The following is a 17,967-nucleotide window of genomic DNA, read 5'->3' as shown; positions in this document are numbered from 1 at the left end:
TTGATCTTTGCTGTTTTTATGCATCAGAGTCCCTCATAGGCACAGGTATGAGAAAGACATTTAACCAGAGAGTTCAGCAGGTAGAGATGTGACCACCAGATGGTGGTGCACCTCTGTTGATCAGGACATGTGGAGGGTTCATTGAGTGAGTTCTGAATGGATAGGTAGGCTTGGGGCAAAAGCAGAGCCTTTTTCTTATTGGCTGGGTAGACAATGAAAGAAACCACTAGAGAAAAGAAGGGATTACTTGGTAACAGAAGCAGATCTCCTGGCTGGAGACTGCAGGTCCACAATTGATTCTAAATAGGAAAAACAATGAAGATACCCATTGGAGCTTTAATCACATTTTTGTGGCTGCAGCTGGACTGTGAGTTGAGGGTTTAAGGGAAATAGAGTGTATTAGTAGATATTCTTTAGATGCCAAGACTGGCTTTATTCAGGTTTCTTCTAGTTATTGTAGAAAAGGGAAAGTAAACTCTAGAGCTAAATAATCTAACAACCTTTCTCTGACTTCTACTCTCTCCATAGGTGTCAGCCTTGGAAACAAGGTGGAGCAGAGTCCTACCCTGAGTGTCCAGGAGGGAAACAGCACTTTTATCACCTGTACTTATACAGATGGTAACTCAAACTACTTCCCTTGGTATAAGCAAGAACCTGGTAAAGGTCCCCAGTTCCTTATAGGTATTTATTCAAATAAGGCCAAAGAGGAAAACCAGAGACTGACTGTTTTATTGAATAAGACAGCCAAACATCTCTCCCTGCACATCGCAACCACTGAAGCTGGAGACTCAGCTGTCTACTTCTGTGCAGCAAGTACACAGTGCTTCCCAGGCATCTTCTGTCTGTACTCAAACCTGTGACTGGGGCAGCCCCCTTCCTTTGGTGCAACCTTCAAATATGACAAATGTTATACTGTTTGTCTGCAGGTGGAAACTGATGTGCTAGTCATAAAAAACATGTGAAAGAAGGTGAAAGTCACTCAGTCGTGTCCAACTCTTTCCTACACATGGACTATATAGTCCATGGAATTCTCCAGGCCAGAATACTGGAATGGGTAGCCTTTCCCTTCTCCAGGGGATCTTCCCAACGCAGGGATCAAACCCAGGTCTCCCACATTGCAGGCAGATTCTTTACCAGCTGAGCCACAGGGGAAGCCCAAGAATACTGGAATGGGTAGCCTATCCCTTCTCCAGGGGATCTTCCAGACCCAGGAATCGAACCGGGGTCTCCAGCATTGCAGGCAATTATTTACCAACTGAGTTAGGGAAGCCATAAAAAGCATTGGATAAGGATATTAGGCTCAAAGGTAGCTAGAAAGGGTTAGAAAATGTTGTTGGATACCTGTTGCTTACTGAATTCTTGAAGAGAGTTAGTAATTTACTGATTTATTTTTAAATTGTAAGACCAAATTTACATTTTGCCATTCAGACTCCTCTTCTACAAATACTCCCCATGTTATCCATATCACAATCCTTATTATGAATGGATTTTTAAAATATTGTGCTTTGAAAACAGCATATTTTTTTCTGATTATACAAATTACATGCCAAATATAAGAAAATGCTTTATATAATTAATATGATATTGACAATTCTATTATCACACAATGTTGCTAATATTCAGTTTACTTTTTTTTTTTAGCGTTTTTAAATTTTATTTTATTTTTAAACTTTACATAACTGTATTAGTTTTGCCAAATATCAAAATGAATCCGCCACAGGTATATTCCTATCTTAATTAGTATCTTTTTCCACTTAATATTAAATATTGAACTGAGCATTCCCCATTTCATTGTCTTGTTCCCAAACATCAGCTTTGAAATAGCTCTATGAGAAATATTAATAAATCGCAATTTTACATTGTTTGACATCCCCTCTATGTGCATTGACCATTATCTTATTGATAAAATGTGATATGTGTTTTCCTTTCAGATCAGATCAGATCAGTCGCTCAGTCATGTCCGACTCTTTGTGACCCCATGAATCGCAGCACGCCAGGCCTCCCTGTCATAGTATATATTTTTTGTGTATTTGAGGAAAAGTAAGATAGAAAGTGATTTGAAAATGTCATGTTCAAATGATTGCAAATCAAATGGTGTATTTGCTTTCTCCTGTCTGGACAATTTACTGCAAACTTCATGGCCTTCTCTTGATCCTAGGAGGCCAGTCTGGGTGTTGATAGCCTCCCTTTTTCTTCCTTTCCTTCGGGGGATGCTGGCTGCTTACACCTGTCTTGTTTCTTCCAGGCCAGCAGAGTGGGGCCGCCTTCTGCACGTGCTCACTAGGCATCTGCAAAGCCTCACTCTGGCTGTTCTTTGCGACCTGGGAGCAGTGACAGGGTGGGGTGGTGTTTGAGTCAGACATTGTGTGATGGCTGGTACCCCTGGGCCACTTTTGATGATTTAAAGGCAAGGCATCCCAAGTGACTGCTGGGCAGTCCTGATGGAGCCAGCGCCTTGGTCGTAGGAAACGTGCCCATTTTAATGCCCTCCTGGAGACCTGCCTGCTGTTCCCAGGTGCTCCCCACTCCCCAGCTGAGCAGCACACCTAAGTATTCTGGGTGAGGTGAGAAAGGGGCGAGGCTTTTCTGTAGGTTCTCCCAAAGCTGGAGAGCAGATGCTCACTCACAGGCCCTTACTTTCCTCTGTGGAGAAATTGCAGGTCAAGAATGTTTCCCCCGGAGCCCAGCTGTGTGCTTTGAGGGGAGGAGTGATGAAGGTAATGTGAAATTGTTCCCCTAACCCTCTTCAGTGTGTCTGACCTCAGACGGTGTGCTGGAACTTCTCTGCTGGATTTCTGGACTTCTCAAAGCTCCCTCGGAGTATGACTGTGAAAATTGATGTTTTTGGCAGGGTGAAAAGATGGTAGAAGGTTCTTAATTTGCTATTTTGAGTTCAGTATTTTAAATCTTAATTCCTAAGTAATTACATAGAAAATTTGACTATTTTTGATTTATATTTCTGTTTATTTTGAATTTTAATCCATTGTAGAGATCATGTAGCCATCACAAGATAATGACACGGAACAGTTTCACTGCTCCCCAAAACTTCCTTGTGCTCTCCTTCTGTAATGACAAACTCCCCATTCCTGTGCTGTGCTGTGCTTAGTCACTCGGTTGTGTCCGACTCTTCTCAACCCCATGGACTGTAGCCCGCCCAGTCTCCTCTGTCCACACGGATTCTCCAGGCAAGAATATTGGAGTGGGTTGTCATGCCCTCCTAAAGGGGATCTTTCCATCTAGGGATCAAACTCAGATTTCCCACATTGCAGGCAGATTATTGACTGAACTACTAGGGAAGCCCATGAACACTGGAGTGGGTAGTCTATCCCTTCTCCAGGGCACCTTCCCAACCCAGGAATTGAACTGGGGTCTCCTGCATTGCAGGCAGATTCTTTAGCAGCTGAGCTACCAGGAAAGCATCCCCCGCCCATACCTAACTCATTTCAAAAATTAAAAAAATATAAATTCAGAGTTTGATATGAGACTGTCCAAAGAATTGTTCTGGGTATGGATGTATTTTGAGTAACAGAATACAGTCATGAGATCCTTTAATTGAGAAGTTTAAAAGACTTAAATAATGTGAAGAGAAATTAATGATATTTCATATTTAGTCAACCAGTTGTTAGAAAAAAGTTGGGTGTTTTTAAATTAGAGAACAATTCCTACTGTATGTGGTTCCATTAAACTTAATAGAGATTACACTGCAAAATCTAAAGATGCTTCAAACAATTTCGCTGAGGCTGTCATTACTGAGACAGGAAGATGTGAAGTGAACAGTGAAGTGAAAGTCATTCAGTCATGTCTGACTCTTTGTGACCCCATGGACTATACTGTCCATGGATTTCTTCAGGCCATAATACTGGAGTGGGTAACCTTTCCCTTCTCCAGGGGATCTTCCCAACCCGGAGATCAAACCCAGGTCTCCTGCATTGCAGGCAGAGTCTTTACCAGCTGAGCCACAGGGGAAGTCCAAGAATACTAGAGTGGGTAGCCTATCCCTTCTCCAGTGGAACTTCCTGACCCAGGAATTGAACCGGGGTTTCCTGCACTGCAGGTGGATTCTTTACCAGCTGAGCTATGGGGGGAAGATAAGTTTTGGCTAATTTATCAAGAAATAGGCTGTGATAGGCAGTGGGTCTTTGTTGTTTGCCATGATATAGAGTGATATCCCTAGGCATGGCTTTCCTGTTATATTCATATGCAAAGATTTATTACAGACAGGAAGTGGTTAGGGATGTGGTGGCACAGGTGTAGGGTTGGAGGTGGAATCAGTGGTGATCTTAGGGTTAGCTGTCTTAAGGAGGTATATGAGATCAGCTGCTATGTACTTCCTTTAGAGCTGGGCATACAGGATATATAACAGTTTGGTATGGCTCGTTTATGGTCCCAGTTGAGTTAATGGGATGAATATAAATTCAAAGGCTTGATAACCTAATGACAAAACTAAGATATCTAATCTGGCTTTCATGAACAGAGCTGGACTATCAAAATTAGTAGAGAATAAAAGGGGATTTCTGTGACAGGAGTCAATCTCTGCAACATAGCCTAAACTCTTTAGAAAAGGATGATTAGATTTTCCTGCTCTGGCCCCAAGATGGGCAACTGAAAATGTTGATAGTGAGGAGAAGCTTTATTGTAACAATAGGCAGAATAGAAGAGCTAAAGTGCTTTGCCTTCTTACCATAAAGTGATTTATTTCTACCTTAGGTGGAAGAACTGAACACAGAAGTGAGGCTGCATGGTTAGTATGTCTTATATTATTTCCATAATACATTATAGACAATATTTTTAAATAAGAGTTACTCACTCATTTCTTTCACAGAAGCAATGATCCAAAACAGCATTGTGTGTGTGTGTGTGTTGTCAGGGGTGGGGGTGGGGAGTCTTCTTTGTAATATCAAATTTAACTTGTGTTTATTCTAAGATGTAATTGCTATCGGTCAAAGAACTGGTTAATACAAAAGGAAGTTTGGGGTGAGTAGGAGTCTCACCTGGTTCATAGAGAAGTTGATGTAACCCGCATAAACTTGCTACTCAACTAACTACATCAACTTGCTACTCAACTTGCCCAGCAATTCTTCCCTCACCCTGCCAGGCTCACCTCACCTTGAAAAGCCTTAACACTGAAGAAGATATTTTCCATCAGTGGAAGAGCTGAAACATGCTTCTCTCCAGCCTTCTGAAGGTGGTCGTGGCTTCACTGTGTTTAGGTAAGGATGGTCCTGATGGGATTGTGCCTCCTCTGTGACCTAAGGACCAAAGGAACAGGCAGTCTTAAGGGTGCCCTGGGAGGGGAGCCTAGCTGAGTGTAAAGTAGAATTTCTTTATTCTGCATCACTTATTCCTAAATATCTTTTGTTTTTGTTCAGTAGCTAAGCTGTGTCTGACTCTTTATAATCTCATGGACTGCAGAACACCAGACTCCCCTGTTCCTTGCTATCTCCTGGAGTTTGCTCATATTCACGTCCATTGAGTCAGTGATAATCTCTAATCATCTCATCTTCTGCTGCACCCTTCTCCTTTTGTCTTCTATCTTTCCTAGCATCAGGGTCTTTTCCAATGTGTATGCTCTTTGCCTCAGGCGGCCAAAGTATTGGAGCTTCAGCTTCAGCATCAGTCCTTTCAATGAATATTCAGGGTTGATTTCCTTTAGGATTGACTAGTTTGAGCTCCTTGCAGTCCAAGGGACTCTCAAGAGTCTTCTCTAGCACTACAATTTGAAAGCATCAATTCTTCAGCACTCAGCCTACTTTCTGGTCCAACTCTGACATGCATATGACTACTGGAAAACCCATAGCTTTGACTATACAGATCTTTGTTGGAAAAGTAATGTCTCTGCTTTTTTAATACACTGTCTAGCTTTTCCATAGCTTTCCTTCCAAGGAGCAAGTGTTTTTCAATTTCATGGCTACAGTCTACTTCTATCTATTTTTTTCCTCTAGGATCCAGTATTGCCCAGAAAGTAACTCAAGACCAACCACCAAAGTCAGTGCAGGAGAAAGAAACTGTGACCCTGGATTGCACATATGACACTGGTGATACAACTTATAGTCTATTCTGGCACAAGCAACACAGCAGTGGGGTGATGACCTTCCTCATTCGCCAGGACTCTTATAACAAGCCAAATACCGCAGAAGGTCGCTACTCATTGAATTTCCAGAAGGCAAGCAAATTCATCACACTTACCATCTCAGCTTCACAATTGGAGGACTCTGCAGGGTATTTCTGTGCACTGAGTGAGCCCACAGTGAGAGGCATGTAGGAGGGACCTGTACCAAAACCCAGAGTTCTAATTGATACATCCACCTGCTGTAGGGACCAGGGTAGGGAATTGCCTTCACAGACAGGAAGGGGTTAGTACTGTGGCAGCAGAAGGGTAGGTTTAGAGGGGAAACACTCATTCTAAGAAAGTATTTCTCTAGGTTCATAGACCATGTCTAGAGCTATCACTCATCAAAAACATTCTTATCCCTGAAAATTTGGATTTAAATTTCTTATCGAAGACAAATATAACCACCAAAATCTTTATCATTTGCTGATTAAATTAAACTAGAGGAATGGACTAAGGAAATTCAGAAATGTCTGAATTAAAAATCAGTTAAAAATACGTGTGAATTATTGGTCTTTCAGATCAGTTCAGTTCAGTTCAGTCGCTCACTTGTGTCTGACTCTTTGCGACCCCATGGACTGCAACAAACCAGGACTCTCTGCCTATCACCAACTCCTGGAGTCTACTCAAACTCATGTCCATTGAGTCGGTGATGCCATCCACCATCTCATCCTCTGTTGTCCCCTTCTTCTCCCAACTTCAGTCTTTTCCAGACTCAAGGTTTTTTCCAATGAGTTAGTTCTTCGCATCAGGTGGCCAAAGTATTGGAGTTTCAGCCTCAGTATCAGTCCTTCCAATGAATATTCAGGACTGATTTCCTTTAGGATGGACTGGTTGGATCTCCTTGCAGTCCAAGGGACTCTCAAGAGTCTTCTCCAACACCACACTTCAAAAGCATCAATTCTTCGGCACTCAGCTTTCTTTATAGTCTAACTCTCACATCCATAATGACCACTGGAAAAACCATAGCCTTGACTAGATGGACCTATCTTGGCAGAGTAATGTCTCTGCTTTTTTTTTTTTTAATTTATTTATTTTTAATTGAAGGATAATTGCTTTACAGTACTGTGTTGGTTTCTACCAAACATCAACATGAATCAGTCATAGATTTACCCATGTCCTCCACTTGAACATCCCTCCACCTCCCTCCACATCCCACCTTTCTTCCTTTTTTTTTTTTTTAACTTTACAATATTGTATTGGTTTTGCCATACATCAACATGAATCCACCACAGGTTCCCACACGTGTTCCCAATCCTGAACCCCCCTCCCACCTCCCTCCCTATACCATCCCTCTGGGTCATCCCAGTGCTCCAGCCCCAAGCTTCCTGTATCCTGCATCGAACCTGGACTGGCAAATCGTTTCTTATATGATATTATACATGTTGATGCCATTCTCCCAAATCATCCCACCCTCGCCCTCTCCCACAGAGTCCAAAAGACTGTTCTATATATCTGTGTCTCTTTTGCTGTCTTGTATACAGGGTTATCGTTACCATCTTTCTAAATTCCATATATATGTGCTAGTACACTGTATGAAGGTTTTTCTCTCTGGCTTGCTGCTAAGTTGCTTCAGTCATGTCCGACTCTGTGCCACCCCATAAACGACACCCCACCAGGCTCCCCATCCCTGGGATTCTCCAGGCAAGAACACTGGAGTGGATTGCCATTTCCTTCTCCAATGCATGAAAGTGAAAAGGGAAAGTGAAGTCGCTCTGTCATGCCGGACTCTTAGCGACCCCATGGACTACAGCCTACCAGGCTCCTCCATCCATGGGATTTTCCAGGCAAGAGTACTGGAGTGGGTTGCCATTGCCTTCTCCGTCTCTCTGGTTTACTTCACTCTGTATTATCGGCTCCAGGTTCATCCACCTCATTAGAACTGATTCAAATATATTCTTTTTAATGGCTAATACTCCATTGTGTTTATGTGCCACAGCTTTCTTAACCATTCATCTGCTGATGGACATCTAGGATGCTTCCATGTCCTGGCTATTATAAACAGTGCTGGGATGAACATTGGGGTACACGTGTCTCTTTCCCTTCTGCTTTCCTCAGTGTGTATGTCCAGCAGTGGGATTGCTGGATCATAAGGCAGTTCTATTTCCAGTTTTTTAAGGAATCTCCACACTGTTCTCCATAGTGGCTGTACTAGTTTGCATTCCCACCAACAGTGTAAGAGGGTTCCCTTTTCTCCACACCCTCGCCAGCATTTATTGCTTGTAGACTTTTGGATCGCAGCCATTCTGACTGCTGTGAAATGGTACCTCATAGTGGTTTTGATTTGCATCTCTCTGATAATGAGTGATGTTGAGCATCTTTTCATGTGTTTATTAGCCATCTGTATGTCTTCTTTGGAGAAATGTCTATTTAGTTCTTTGGCACATTTTTTGATTGGGTCATTTATTTTTCTGGAGTTGAGCTGTAGGAGTTGCTTGTATATTTTTGAGATTAGTTGTTTGTCAGTTGCTTCATTTGCTATTATTTTCTCCCATTCTGAAGGCTGTCTTTTCACCTTGCTAATAGTTTCCTTTGATGTGCAGAAGCTTTTAAGGTTAATTAGGTCCCATTTGTTTATTTTTGCTTTTATTTCCAATATTCTGGGAGGTGGGTCATAGAGGATCCTGCTGTGATGTATGTCAGAGAGTGTTTTGCCTATGTTCTCCTCTAGGAGTTTTATAGTTTCTGGTCTTACGTTGAGATCTTTAATCCATTTTGAGTTTATTTTTGTGTATGGTGTTAGAAAGTGTTCTAGTTTCATTCTTTTACAAGTGGTTGACCAGATTTCCCAGAACCACTTGTTAAAGAGATTGTCTTTAATCCATTGTATATTCTTGCCTCCTTTGTCAAAGATAAGGTGTCCATATGTGCGTGGATTTATCTCTGGGCTTTCTATTTTGTTCCATTGATCTCTATTTCTGTCTTTGTGCCAGTACCATACTGTCTTGATAACAGTGGCTTTGTAATAGAGCCTGAAGTCAGGTAGGTTGATTCCTCCAGTTCCATTCTTCTTTCTCAAGATAGCTTTGGCTATTTGAGGTTTTTTGTATTTCCATACAAATTGTGAAATTATTTGTTCTAGCTCTGTGAAGAATACTGTTGGTAGCTTGATAGGGATTGCATTGAATCTATAAATTGCTTTGGGTAGTATACTCATTTTCACTATATTGATTCTTCCAATCCATGAACATGGTATATTTCTCCATCCATTAGTGTCCTCTTTGATTTCTTTCACCAGTGTTTTATAGTTTTCTATATATAGGTCTTTAGATTCTTTAGGTAGATATATTCCTAAGTATTTTATTCTTTCCGTTGCCATGGTGAATGGAATTGTTTCCTTAATTTCTCTTTCTGTTTTCTCATTATTAGTGTATAGGAATGCAAGGGATTTCTGGGTGTTGATTTTATATCCTGCAACTTTACTATATTCATTGATTAGCTCTAGTAATTTTCTGGTGGAGTCTTTAGGGTTTTCTATGTAGAGGATCATGTCATCTGCAAACAGTAAGAGTTTTACTTCTTCTTTTCCAATTTGGATTCCTTTTATTTCTTTTTCTGTTCTGATTGCTGTGGCCAAAACATCCAGAAGTATGTTGAACAGTAGTGGTGAAAGTGGGCACCCTTGTCTTTTTCCTGATTTTAGGGAAAATGCTCTCAATTTTTCACCATTGAGGATAATGTTTGCTGTGGGTTTCTCATATATAGCTTTTATTATGTTGAGGTATGTTCCTTCTATTCCTGCTTTCTGGAGAGGTTTTTTTTTTATCATAAATGGATGTTGAATTTTGTCAAAGGCTTTCTCTGCATCTATTGAGATAATAATGTGGCTTTTATCTTTCAATTTGTTAATGTGGCATATTACATTGATTTGTGGATATTGAAGAATCCTTGCATCCCTGGATAAAGCCCACTTGGTCCTGGTGTATGATCTTTTTAATGTGCTGTTGAATTCTGATTGCTAGAATTTTGTTAAGGATTTTTGCATCTATGTTCATCAGTGATATTGGCCTGTAGTTTTCTTTTTTTGTGGGATCTTTGTCAGGTTTTGGTATTAGGGTGATGGTGGCCTCATAGAATGAATTTGGAAGTTTACCTTCCTCTGCAATTTTCTGGAAGAGTTTGAGAGGATAGGTGTTAGCTCTTCTCTAAATTTTTGGTAGAATTCAGCTGTGAAGCCATCTGGACCTGGGGTTTTGTTTGCTGGAAGATTTTTGATTACAGTTTCAATTTCCGTGCTTGTGATGGGTCTGTTAAGATTTTCTATTTCTTCCTGGTCCAGTTTTGGAAAGTTGTACTTTTCTAAGAATTTGTCCATTTCTTCCACGTTGTCCATTTTATTGGCATATAATTGCTGAAAGTAGTCTCTTAAGATCCTTTGTATTTCTGTGTTGTCTGTTGTGATCTCTCCATTTTCATTTCTAATTTTATGGATTTGATTTTTCTCCCTTTGTTTCTTGATGAGTCTGGCTAATGGTTTGTCAATTTTATTTATCCTTTCAAAGAACCAGCTTTTGGCTTTGTTGATTTTTGCTATGGTCTCTTTTGTTTCTTTTGCATTTATTTCTGCCCTAATTTTTAAGATTTCTTTCCTTCTACTAACCCTGGGGTTCTTCATTTCTTCCTTTTCTAGTTGCTTTAGGTGTAGAGTTAGGTTATTTATTTGACTTTTTTCTTGTTTCTTGAGGTATGCCTGTATTGCTATGAACTTTCCCCTTAGCACTGCTTTTACAGTGTTCCACAGGTTTTGGGTTGTTGTGTTTTCATTTTCATTCGTTTCTATGCAAATTTTGATTTCTTTTTTGATTTCTTCTGTGATTTGTTGGTTATTCAGCAGCGTGTTGTTCAGCCTCCATATGTTGGAATTTTTAATAGTTTTTCTCCTCTAATTGAGATCTAATCTTACTGCATTGTGGTCAGAAAAGATGCTTGGAATGATTTCTTTTCTTTTTTTTTTTTAATTTACCAAGGCTAGATTTATGGCCCAGGATGTGATCTATCCTGGAGAAGGTTCAGTGTGCACTTGAGAAAAGGGTGAAATTCATTGTTTGGGGGTGAAATGTCCTATAGATATCAATTAGGTCTAACTGATCTATTGTATCATTTAAAGTTTGTGTTTCTGTTAGTTTTCTGTTTCATTGATCTATCCAAAGGTGTGAGTTGGGTATTAAAGTCTCCCACTATTACTGTGTTATTGTTAATTTCCCTTTTCATACTTGTTAGCATTTGTCTTATATATTGCTGTGCTCCTATGTTGGGTGCATATATATTTATAATTGTTATATCTTCTTCTTGGATTGATCCTTTGATCATTATGTAGTGTCCTTCTTTGTCTCTTTTCACAGCCTTTATGTTAAAGTCTATTTTATCTGATATGAGTATTGCTACTCCTGCTTTTTTTGGTCTCGATTTGCATGGAATATCTTTTTCTAGCCCTTCACTTTCAGTCTGTATGTGTCCCTTGTTTTAAGGTGGGTCTCTTGTAGACAACATATATAGGAGTCTCGTTTTTGTATCCATTCAGCCAGTCTTTGTCTCTTGGTTGGGGCATTCAACCCATTTACGTTAAAGGTAATTATTGACAAGTATGATCCCGTTGCCATTTACTTTATTGTTTTGGGTTCAAGTTTATACACCCCTTTTGTGTTTCCTATCTAGAGAAGATCCTTTTTCATTTGTTGGAGAGCTGGTTTGGTGGTGCTGAATTCTCTCAGCTTTTGCTTGTCTGTAAAGCTTTTGATTTCTCCTTCCTATTGGAATGAGATCCTTGCTGGGTACAGTAATCTGAGCTGTAGGTTATTTTCTTTCATCACTTTAAGTATGTCTTGCCATTCCCTCCTGACCTGAAGAGTTTCTATTGAAAGATCAGCTGTTATCCTTATGGGAATCCCCTTGTGTGTTATTTGTTGTTTTTCCCTTGCTGCTTTTAATATTTGTTCTTTGTGTTTTACCTTTTTTAATTTGATTAATATGTGTCTTGGGGTGTTTCGCCTTGGGTTCATCTTGTTTGATACTCTCTGGGTTTCTTGGACTCGGACGATTATTTCCTTCCCCATTTTAGGGAATTTTTCGACTATTATCTCCTCAAGTATTTTCTCATGGTCTTTCTTTTTGTCTTCTTCTGGGTCTCCTATGACTCGAATGTTGGAGCGTTTAATATTGTCCTGGAGGTCTCTAAGATTGTCCTCATTTCATTTAATTCGTTTTTCTTTTTTCCTCTCTGATTCATTTATTTCTACCATTCTATCTTCTATTTCACTAATCCTATTTTCTGCCTCCGTTATTCTAGGATTTGTTGCCTCCAGAGTGTTTTTGATCTCATATATTTCATTATTCATTATATATTGAATCTTTTTTATTTCTTCTAGGTCCTTGTTAAACCTTTCTTGCATCTTCTCAATCCTTGTTTCCAGGCTATTTATCTGTGATTGCATCTTGATTTCAAGATTTTGGACCATTTTCGCTATCGTTATTCAGAATTCTTTATCAGGTAGATTCCCTATCTCTTCCTCTTTTGTTTGGTTTGGTGGGCATTTATCCTGTTCCTTTACCTGCTGGATATTCCTCTGTATCTTCATCTTGTTTATATTGCTGTGTTTGGGGTGGCCTTTTTATATTCTGGCAGTTTGTGGAATTCTCTTTAGTGTGGAGTTTCCTTGCTGTGGGTGGGGTTGTATCAGTGGCTTGTCAAGGTTTCTTGGTTAGGGAAGCTTGTGTCAGTGTTCTGGTGGGTGGAGCTGGATTTCTTCTCTCTGGCGTGCGATGAAGTGCCCAGTAATGAGTTATGAGATGTCAGTGGTTATGGAGTAACTTTGGGCAGCCTGTTTATTGAAGCTCGGGGGTGTGTTCCTGTGTTGCTGGAGAATTTGCATGGTATGTCTTGCTCTGGAACTTGTTGGCCCTTGGGTGGTGCTTGGTTTCAGTGTAGGTATGGAGGCTTTTGATAAACTCCTATCTATTAATGTTCCCTGGAGTCAGGAGTTCTCTGCTGTGCTCAGGTTTGGACTTAAGCCTCCTGCTTCTGGTTTTCAGTCTTATTTTTACAGTAGTCTCAAGACTTGTCCTTCCATACAGCACCATTGATAAAACATCTATGTTAAAAATGAAAAGTTTCTCCACAGTGAGGGACACCCAGAGAGGTTCACAGAGTTACATGGAGAAGAGAAGAGGGAGGAGGGAGTTAGAGGTGACCCGAATGAGATGAGGTGGAATCGAAAGAGGAGAGAGCAAGCTAGCCAGTAATCACTTCCTTCTGTGTGCTCCACAGTCTGGACCGCTCAGAGATGTTCACAGAGTTATACAGAGAAGAGAAGAGGGAGGAAGGAGACAGAGGTGTCCAGGAGGATAAAAGGGGGGAATGAAAAGGAGAGAGACAGATCCAGCCAGTAATCAGTTCCCTAAGTGTTCTCCACCGTCTGGAAAACACAGAGATTCACAGAGTTGGGTAGAGAAGAGAAGGGGGAGGGAGGGGACAGAGACGACCTGGTGGAGAAAAAGGAGAGTCCCAAGGAGGAAAGAGCAGTCAAGCCAGTAATCTCACTCCCAAGTAAAAATGGGTACTGAAGATTGGGTTCTTAAAGGTAGAAAATTGATAACAAATACCAAAAAGCAAAGATTAAAAATCTAGAGTAGAGATTGGATTTTCAAAAATACAATATTAAAGAAAAGAAAAAGTAAAAGAAAAAAAAGTCACAAAATTTATATATGTGTGTGTATATATATATATATAAATATATGTATTATATATATATGAAGTATGTATGTATATATATATATATATATATATATGAAGTTTGCTTTAAAAATAGGGTATTTTTTTTGAAAAGTAATCAGATCAGATCAGATCAGTCACTCAGTTTTGTCCGACATTTTGCGACCCCATGAATCACAGCACACCAGGCCTCCCTGTCCATCACCAACTACCGGAGTTCACTCAGACTCATGTCCATCAAGTCAGCGATGCCATCCAGCCATCTCATCCTCTGTCGTCCCCTTCTCCTCCCACCCCCAATCCCTCCCAGCATCAGAATCTTTTCCAATGAGTCAACTATTCACATGAGGTGGCCAAAGTACTGGAGTTTCAGCTTTAGCATCATTCCTTCCAAAGAAATCCCAGGGCTGATCTCCTTCAGAAAGGACTGGTTGGATCTCCTTGCAGTCCAAGGGACTCTCAAGAGTCTTCTCCAACACCACAGTTCAAAAGCATCAATTCTTCGGTGCTCAGCCTTCTTTACAGTCCAACTCTCACATCCATACATGACCACAGGAAAAACCATAGCCTTGACTAGACGAACCTTTGTTGGCAAAGTAATGTCTCTGCTTTTGAATATGCTATCTAGATTGGTCATAACTTTCCTTCCAAGGAGTTAGCGTCTTTTAATTTCATGGCTGCAGTCACTATCTGTAGTGATTTTGGAGCCCAGAAAAATAAAGTCTGATACTGTTTCCACTGTTTCCCCATCAGTTTCCCATGAAGTAGTGGGACCGGATGCCATGATCTTCACTTTCTGAATGTTGAGCTTTAAGCCAACTCTTTCACTCTCCACTTTCACTTTCATCAAGAGGCTTTTGAGTTCCTCTTCACTTTCTGCCATAAGGGTGGTGTCATCTGCATATCTGAGGTTATTGATATTTCTCCCGGCAATCTTGATTCCAGTTTGTGTTTCTTCCAGTCCAGCGTTTCTCATGATGTACTGTGCATAGAAGTTAAATAAACAGGGTGACAATATACAGCCTTGACGAACTCCTTTTCCTCTTTGGAACCAGTCTGTTGTTCCATGTCCAGTTCTAACTGTTGCTTCCTGACCTGCATACAAATTTCTCAAGAGGCAGATCAGGTGGTCTGGTATTCCCATCCCTTTCAGAATTTTCCACAGTTTATTGTGATACACACAGTCAAAGGCTTAGGCATAGTCAATAAAGCAGAAATAGATGCTTTTCTGGAACTCTCATGCTTTTTCCATGATCCAGTGAATGTTGGCAATTTGATCTCTGGTTCCTCTGCCTTTTCTAAAACCAGCTTGAACATCTGGAAGTTTACGGGTTCACATATTTCTGAAACCTGGCTTGGGGAATTTTGAGCATTACTTTACTAGCGTGTGAGATGAGTGCAATTGTGCGGTAGTTTGAACATTCTTTGGCATTGTCTTTCTTTGGGATTGGAATGAAAACTGACCTATTCCAGTCCTGTGGCCACTGCTGAGTTTTGAGTACTTAAAAATTTTTAAAAGTTAAAAAAAAAAGAATGATGGTAAAAATAATAAAAATTTATCTAGGACTTTCTCTGGTGTTGTCGGCAGTGTGGGGTCAGTTCATTTTTAGATAGTTCCTTGTTCCAGCTTATATTTCTCAAGATCTATAGGCCCCTTCCTATGTAGTCAGTACTAACTACAGGGTTTTAATCTATTGCACCCGTCACTTCCAAGGCTCTTCCCTCGGTTTTAGCTTCTTCTGTTTGCTGGTCTCTTCAGTGTCTGATTTCCACCTTGACACAAGGGGGGCAGTGGTGGACACATTTTTTTTTAGGCTCACTTGTTCAGTCGCACTGTGGGGAGGGAGGGATACTGCAAACAAATAACACTCGCGTGTACTCGCAGTGTCTCAGCCACACTGGGCCTGCCCTAGCTCACGGCACATGTGCCCTCCCTGCCCACACAGCTCAGGCTCTAGGTTGCTCCACCGGGAACCATCCGAGACTGGCCCTGGTCTGCATGCACCTCCTACATCTAAGCTGCTCAGGTTCAGGCACTCGGGTAGTCCTCAGAGGCTCAGACTCCGTTGGGCCTGCGTTTTGTGCTCTTCCCAGGTCTGAGCAGCTTAGGCCATGAGGTGTTTGGCGAGCACGGTCGCTGTTACTTATCACCTCTCCCATTCCTGCCGCTTGGTTTTCTGGGTGTACAACCGGCACCCCTCCTCAGGTGGATGATGATTGTCCTGAATCCCAAGAAGTCTTAGTTAGCAAAGAAGCCTGCTTGCAGTTTGGTAGATAATGTCTCTCTGGGGCTGCAATTGCCCCCTTCCAGCTCTGGCTGCCTGTCACCAGAGGAGGATGGTCTGCAGCTGGCTAATTCTGTCAGTCCTTTGTTCTGTGTGCGGTCCTGGTGGTGTCTTAGGTTAGAGCTTTTCGCGTCGTATCTATCCCACAGTCTGGTTTGCTAGCCCAAGTTAGTTCACTCTGATTATCCTCGGGGCATTCAGGCCCGATCCTTACTCTAGGCAAAGCAGCCTGCGCCTTCCTGCCCAGCCCCCGCCTGCTAGTGGTGGATGCAGGCGTCTGCGCTGCTTCTCCACTGGTGGAGTTACCGTTGGGCTCATAATCTGTTTTAATTATTTATTTATTTTTCCTCCCTGTTATGTTGCCCTCTGTGCTTCCAAGGCTCGCTACAGATTCAGTAGTGAGAATGTTCCCTGGTGTTTGGAAACTTCTCTCTTTTTAAGGCTCCCTTCCTGGGATGGAGCTCCATCCCTACCTCTGTTCTCTCTTTTTTGTCTTTTATATTTTTTCCTACCTCTTTTCAAAGACAATGGGCTGCTTTTCTGGGTGCCTGATATCCTCTGCCAGCATTCAGAAGTTGTTTTGTGGAATTTACTCACCATTTAAATGTTCTTCTGATGAATTTGTCAGGGAGAAAGTGGTCTCCCCATCCTATTCCTCCACCATCTTAGGACCGCCTCCTAGGTCCTCTTTTTCAATCAGTGTTAACATAGTCCAAAATACCCTTGTCTCCATTTTCCTCCTACCTCTAACCTCATTTTCTCAGCACCTTAAAATCTGAATGGTAATGGATGATTGATAAGTGGTCTTGTAAATAACTCCCTCTTATATTTGCATTTGGTAGCAGATGTGTAAAATAGAATTCTTAAAATACTCCCTTAAATTTTTTAAAATTAAGTTTTTATCATTTTGACATTAAGTTTTACTACTTTAACTATTTTAAATGTTCAACCCAGTGATACTAAGTACATTTACATTGTTGTTCAACAAGCACCATCCATCTCTAGTACTCTTTGGATCTTGAAAATTGAAAATTTATACTCATTAAAGACTAACTCCTCAGGACTTCCCTGGTAGTCCAGTGATTAAGATTCCATGCTTACAATGCAGGGGACACACATTTGATCCCTGGTTAGGGAACTGATATTCCCCATGCCTTGATGTGCAGCCAAAATTTTAATTAAAAAAAAAAAAAAGACTAACTCCTCATTCCTTTGTCCCTCCAACCCATGGCCACTACTGTTCTACTTTCTCTATGAGTTTGACTACTTTAGATAACTCATATAAGTGAAATTATAAAATATTGGTCATTTTGTGACATTTCTTTTACTATAATGTCCTCAAATTTCATCCATGTTGTAGATTTTTTAAAATACCTTTCTAAGGTTGAATAATATTCCATTGTACATATACACTACTTTTTGTCTATTCATTCATCCATTGATGAGCATTTGGATCCCTTCCATCTTTTGGTAGAAACATGGATATATGAATATCTCAGTATTTGGGTTATATATCCAAATTCTTGAAAGTGTTTTGAATATAATATAATTAGAAGTAGAATTGCTGGATCACATGGCAGTGCAATTTTTAAATTTTTGAGAAACGTTTATCCTGGTTAGTCTGAAAAACTGTGCTTTAGACTACTTTATCACATGCCAGTTTCAAGGGAAAGAGAAATAGAGTGATCAGTAGTCATTAATGAGGTTTCAGAATTGTAGTGGTTTATGGAAACCTAGAAGAGTTTGTCACCCTGGGTATGGTGTATTGCTCCTCAGGTGCCAAGTAATTAGTAGTCTGAAAGGAATGGTCAAGGCACTACCTCATGGTCATCTTCTGAATTGCAGCTTGATTTTTTTTTTAAACT

The 17,967-nt window shown here is 40.7% G+C and overlaps 2 gene segments (V, D, J or C); both read left to right on the top strand.

Moving 5' to 3' along the window:
• Positions 1 to 315: 315 nt before the first annotated feature.
• On the top strand, positions 316 to 2,839 carry LOC129621971 (T cell receptor alpha variable 13-1-like). The segment is given in 3 exon segments: positions 316 to 367; positions 529 to 813; positions 2,751 to 2,839. Coding segments are annotated over 3 exon segments (426 nt in total).
• Positions 2,840 to 5,016: 2,177 nt separating this feature from the next.
• LOC129620456 (T cell receptor alpha variable 14/delta variable 4-like) lies at positions 5,017 to 6,520 on the top strand. The segment is given in 2 exon segments: positions 5,017 to 5,210; positions 5,943 to 6,520. Coding segments are annotated over 2 exon segments (369 nt in total).
• Positions 6,521 to 17,967: the final 11,447 nt, after the last annotated feature.

The sequence above is a fragment of the Bubalus kerabau genome, chromosome 10 (assembly GCF_029407905.1).
Source record: "Bubalus kerabau isolate K-KA32 ecotype Philippines breed swamp buffalo chromosome 10, PCC_UOA_SB_1v2, whole genome shotgun sequence".
Lineage (NCBI taxonomy): Eukaryota > Metazoa > Chordata > Mammalia > Artiodactyla > Bovidae > Bubalus > Bubalus kerabau.
This window is presented reverse-complemented; position numbering and strand designations above follow the sequence as displayed.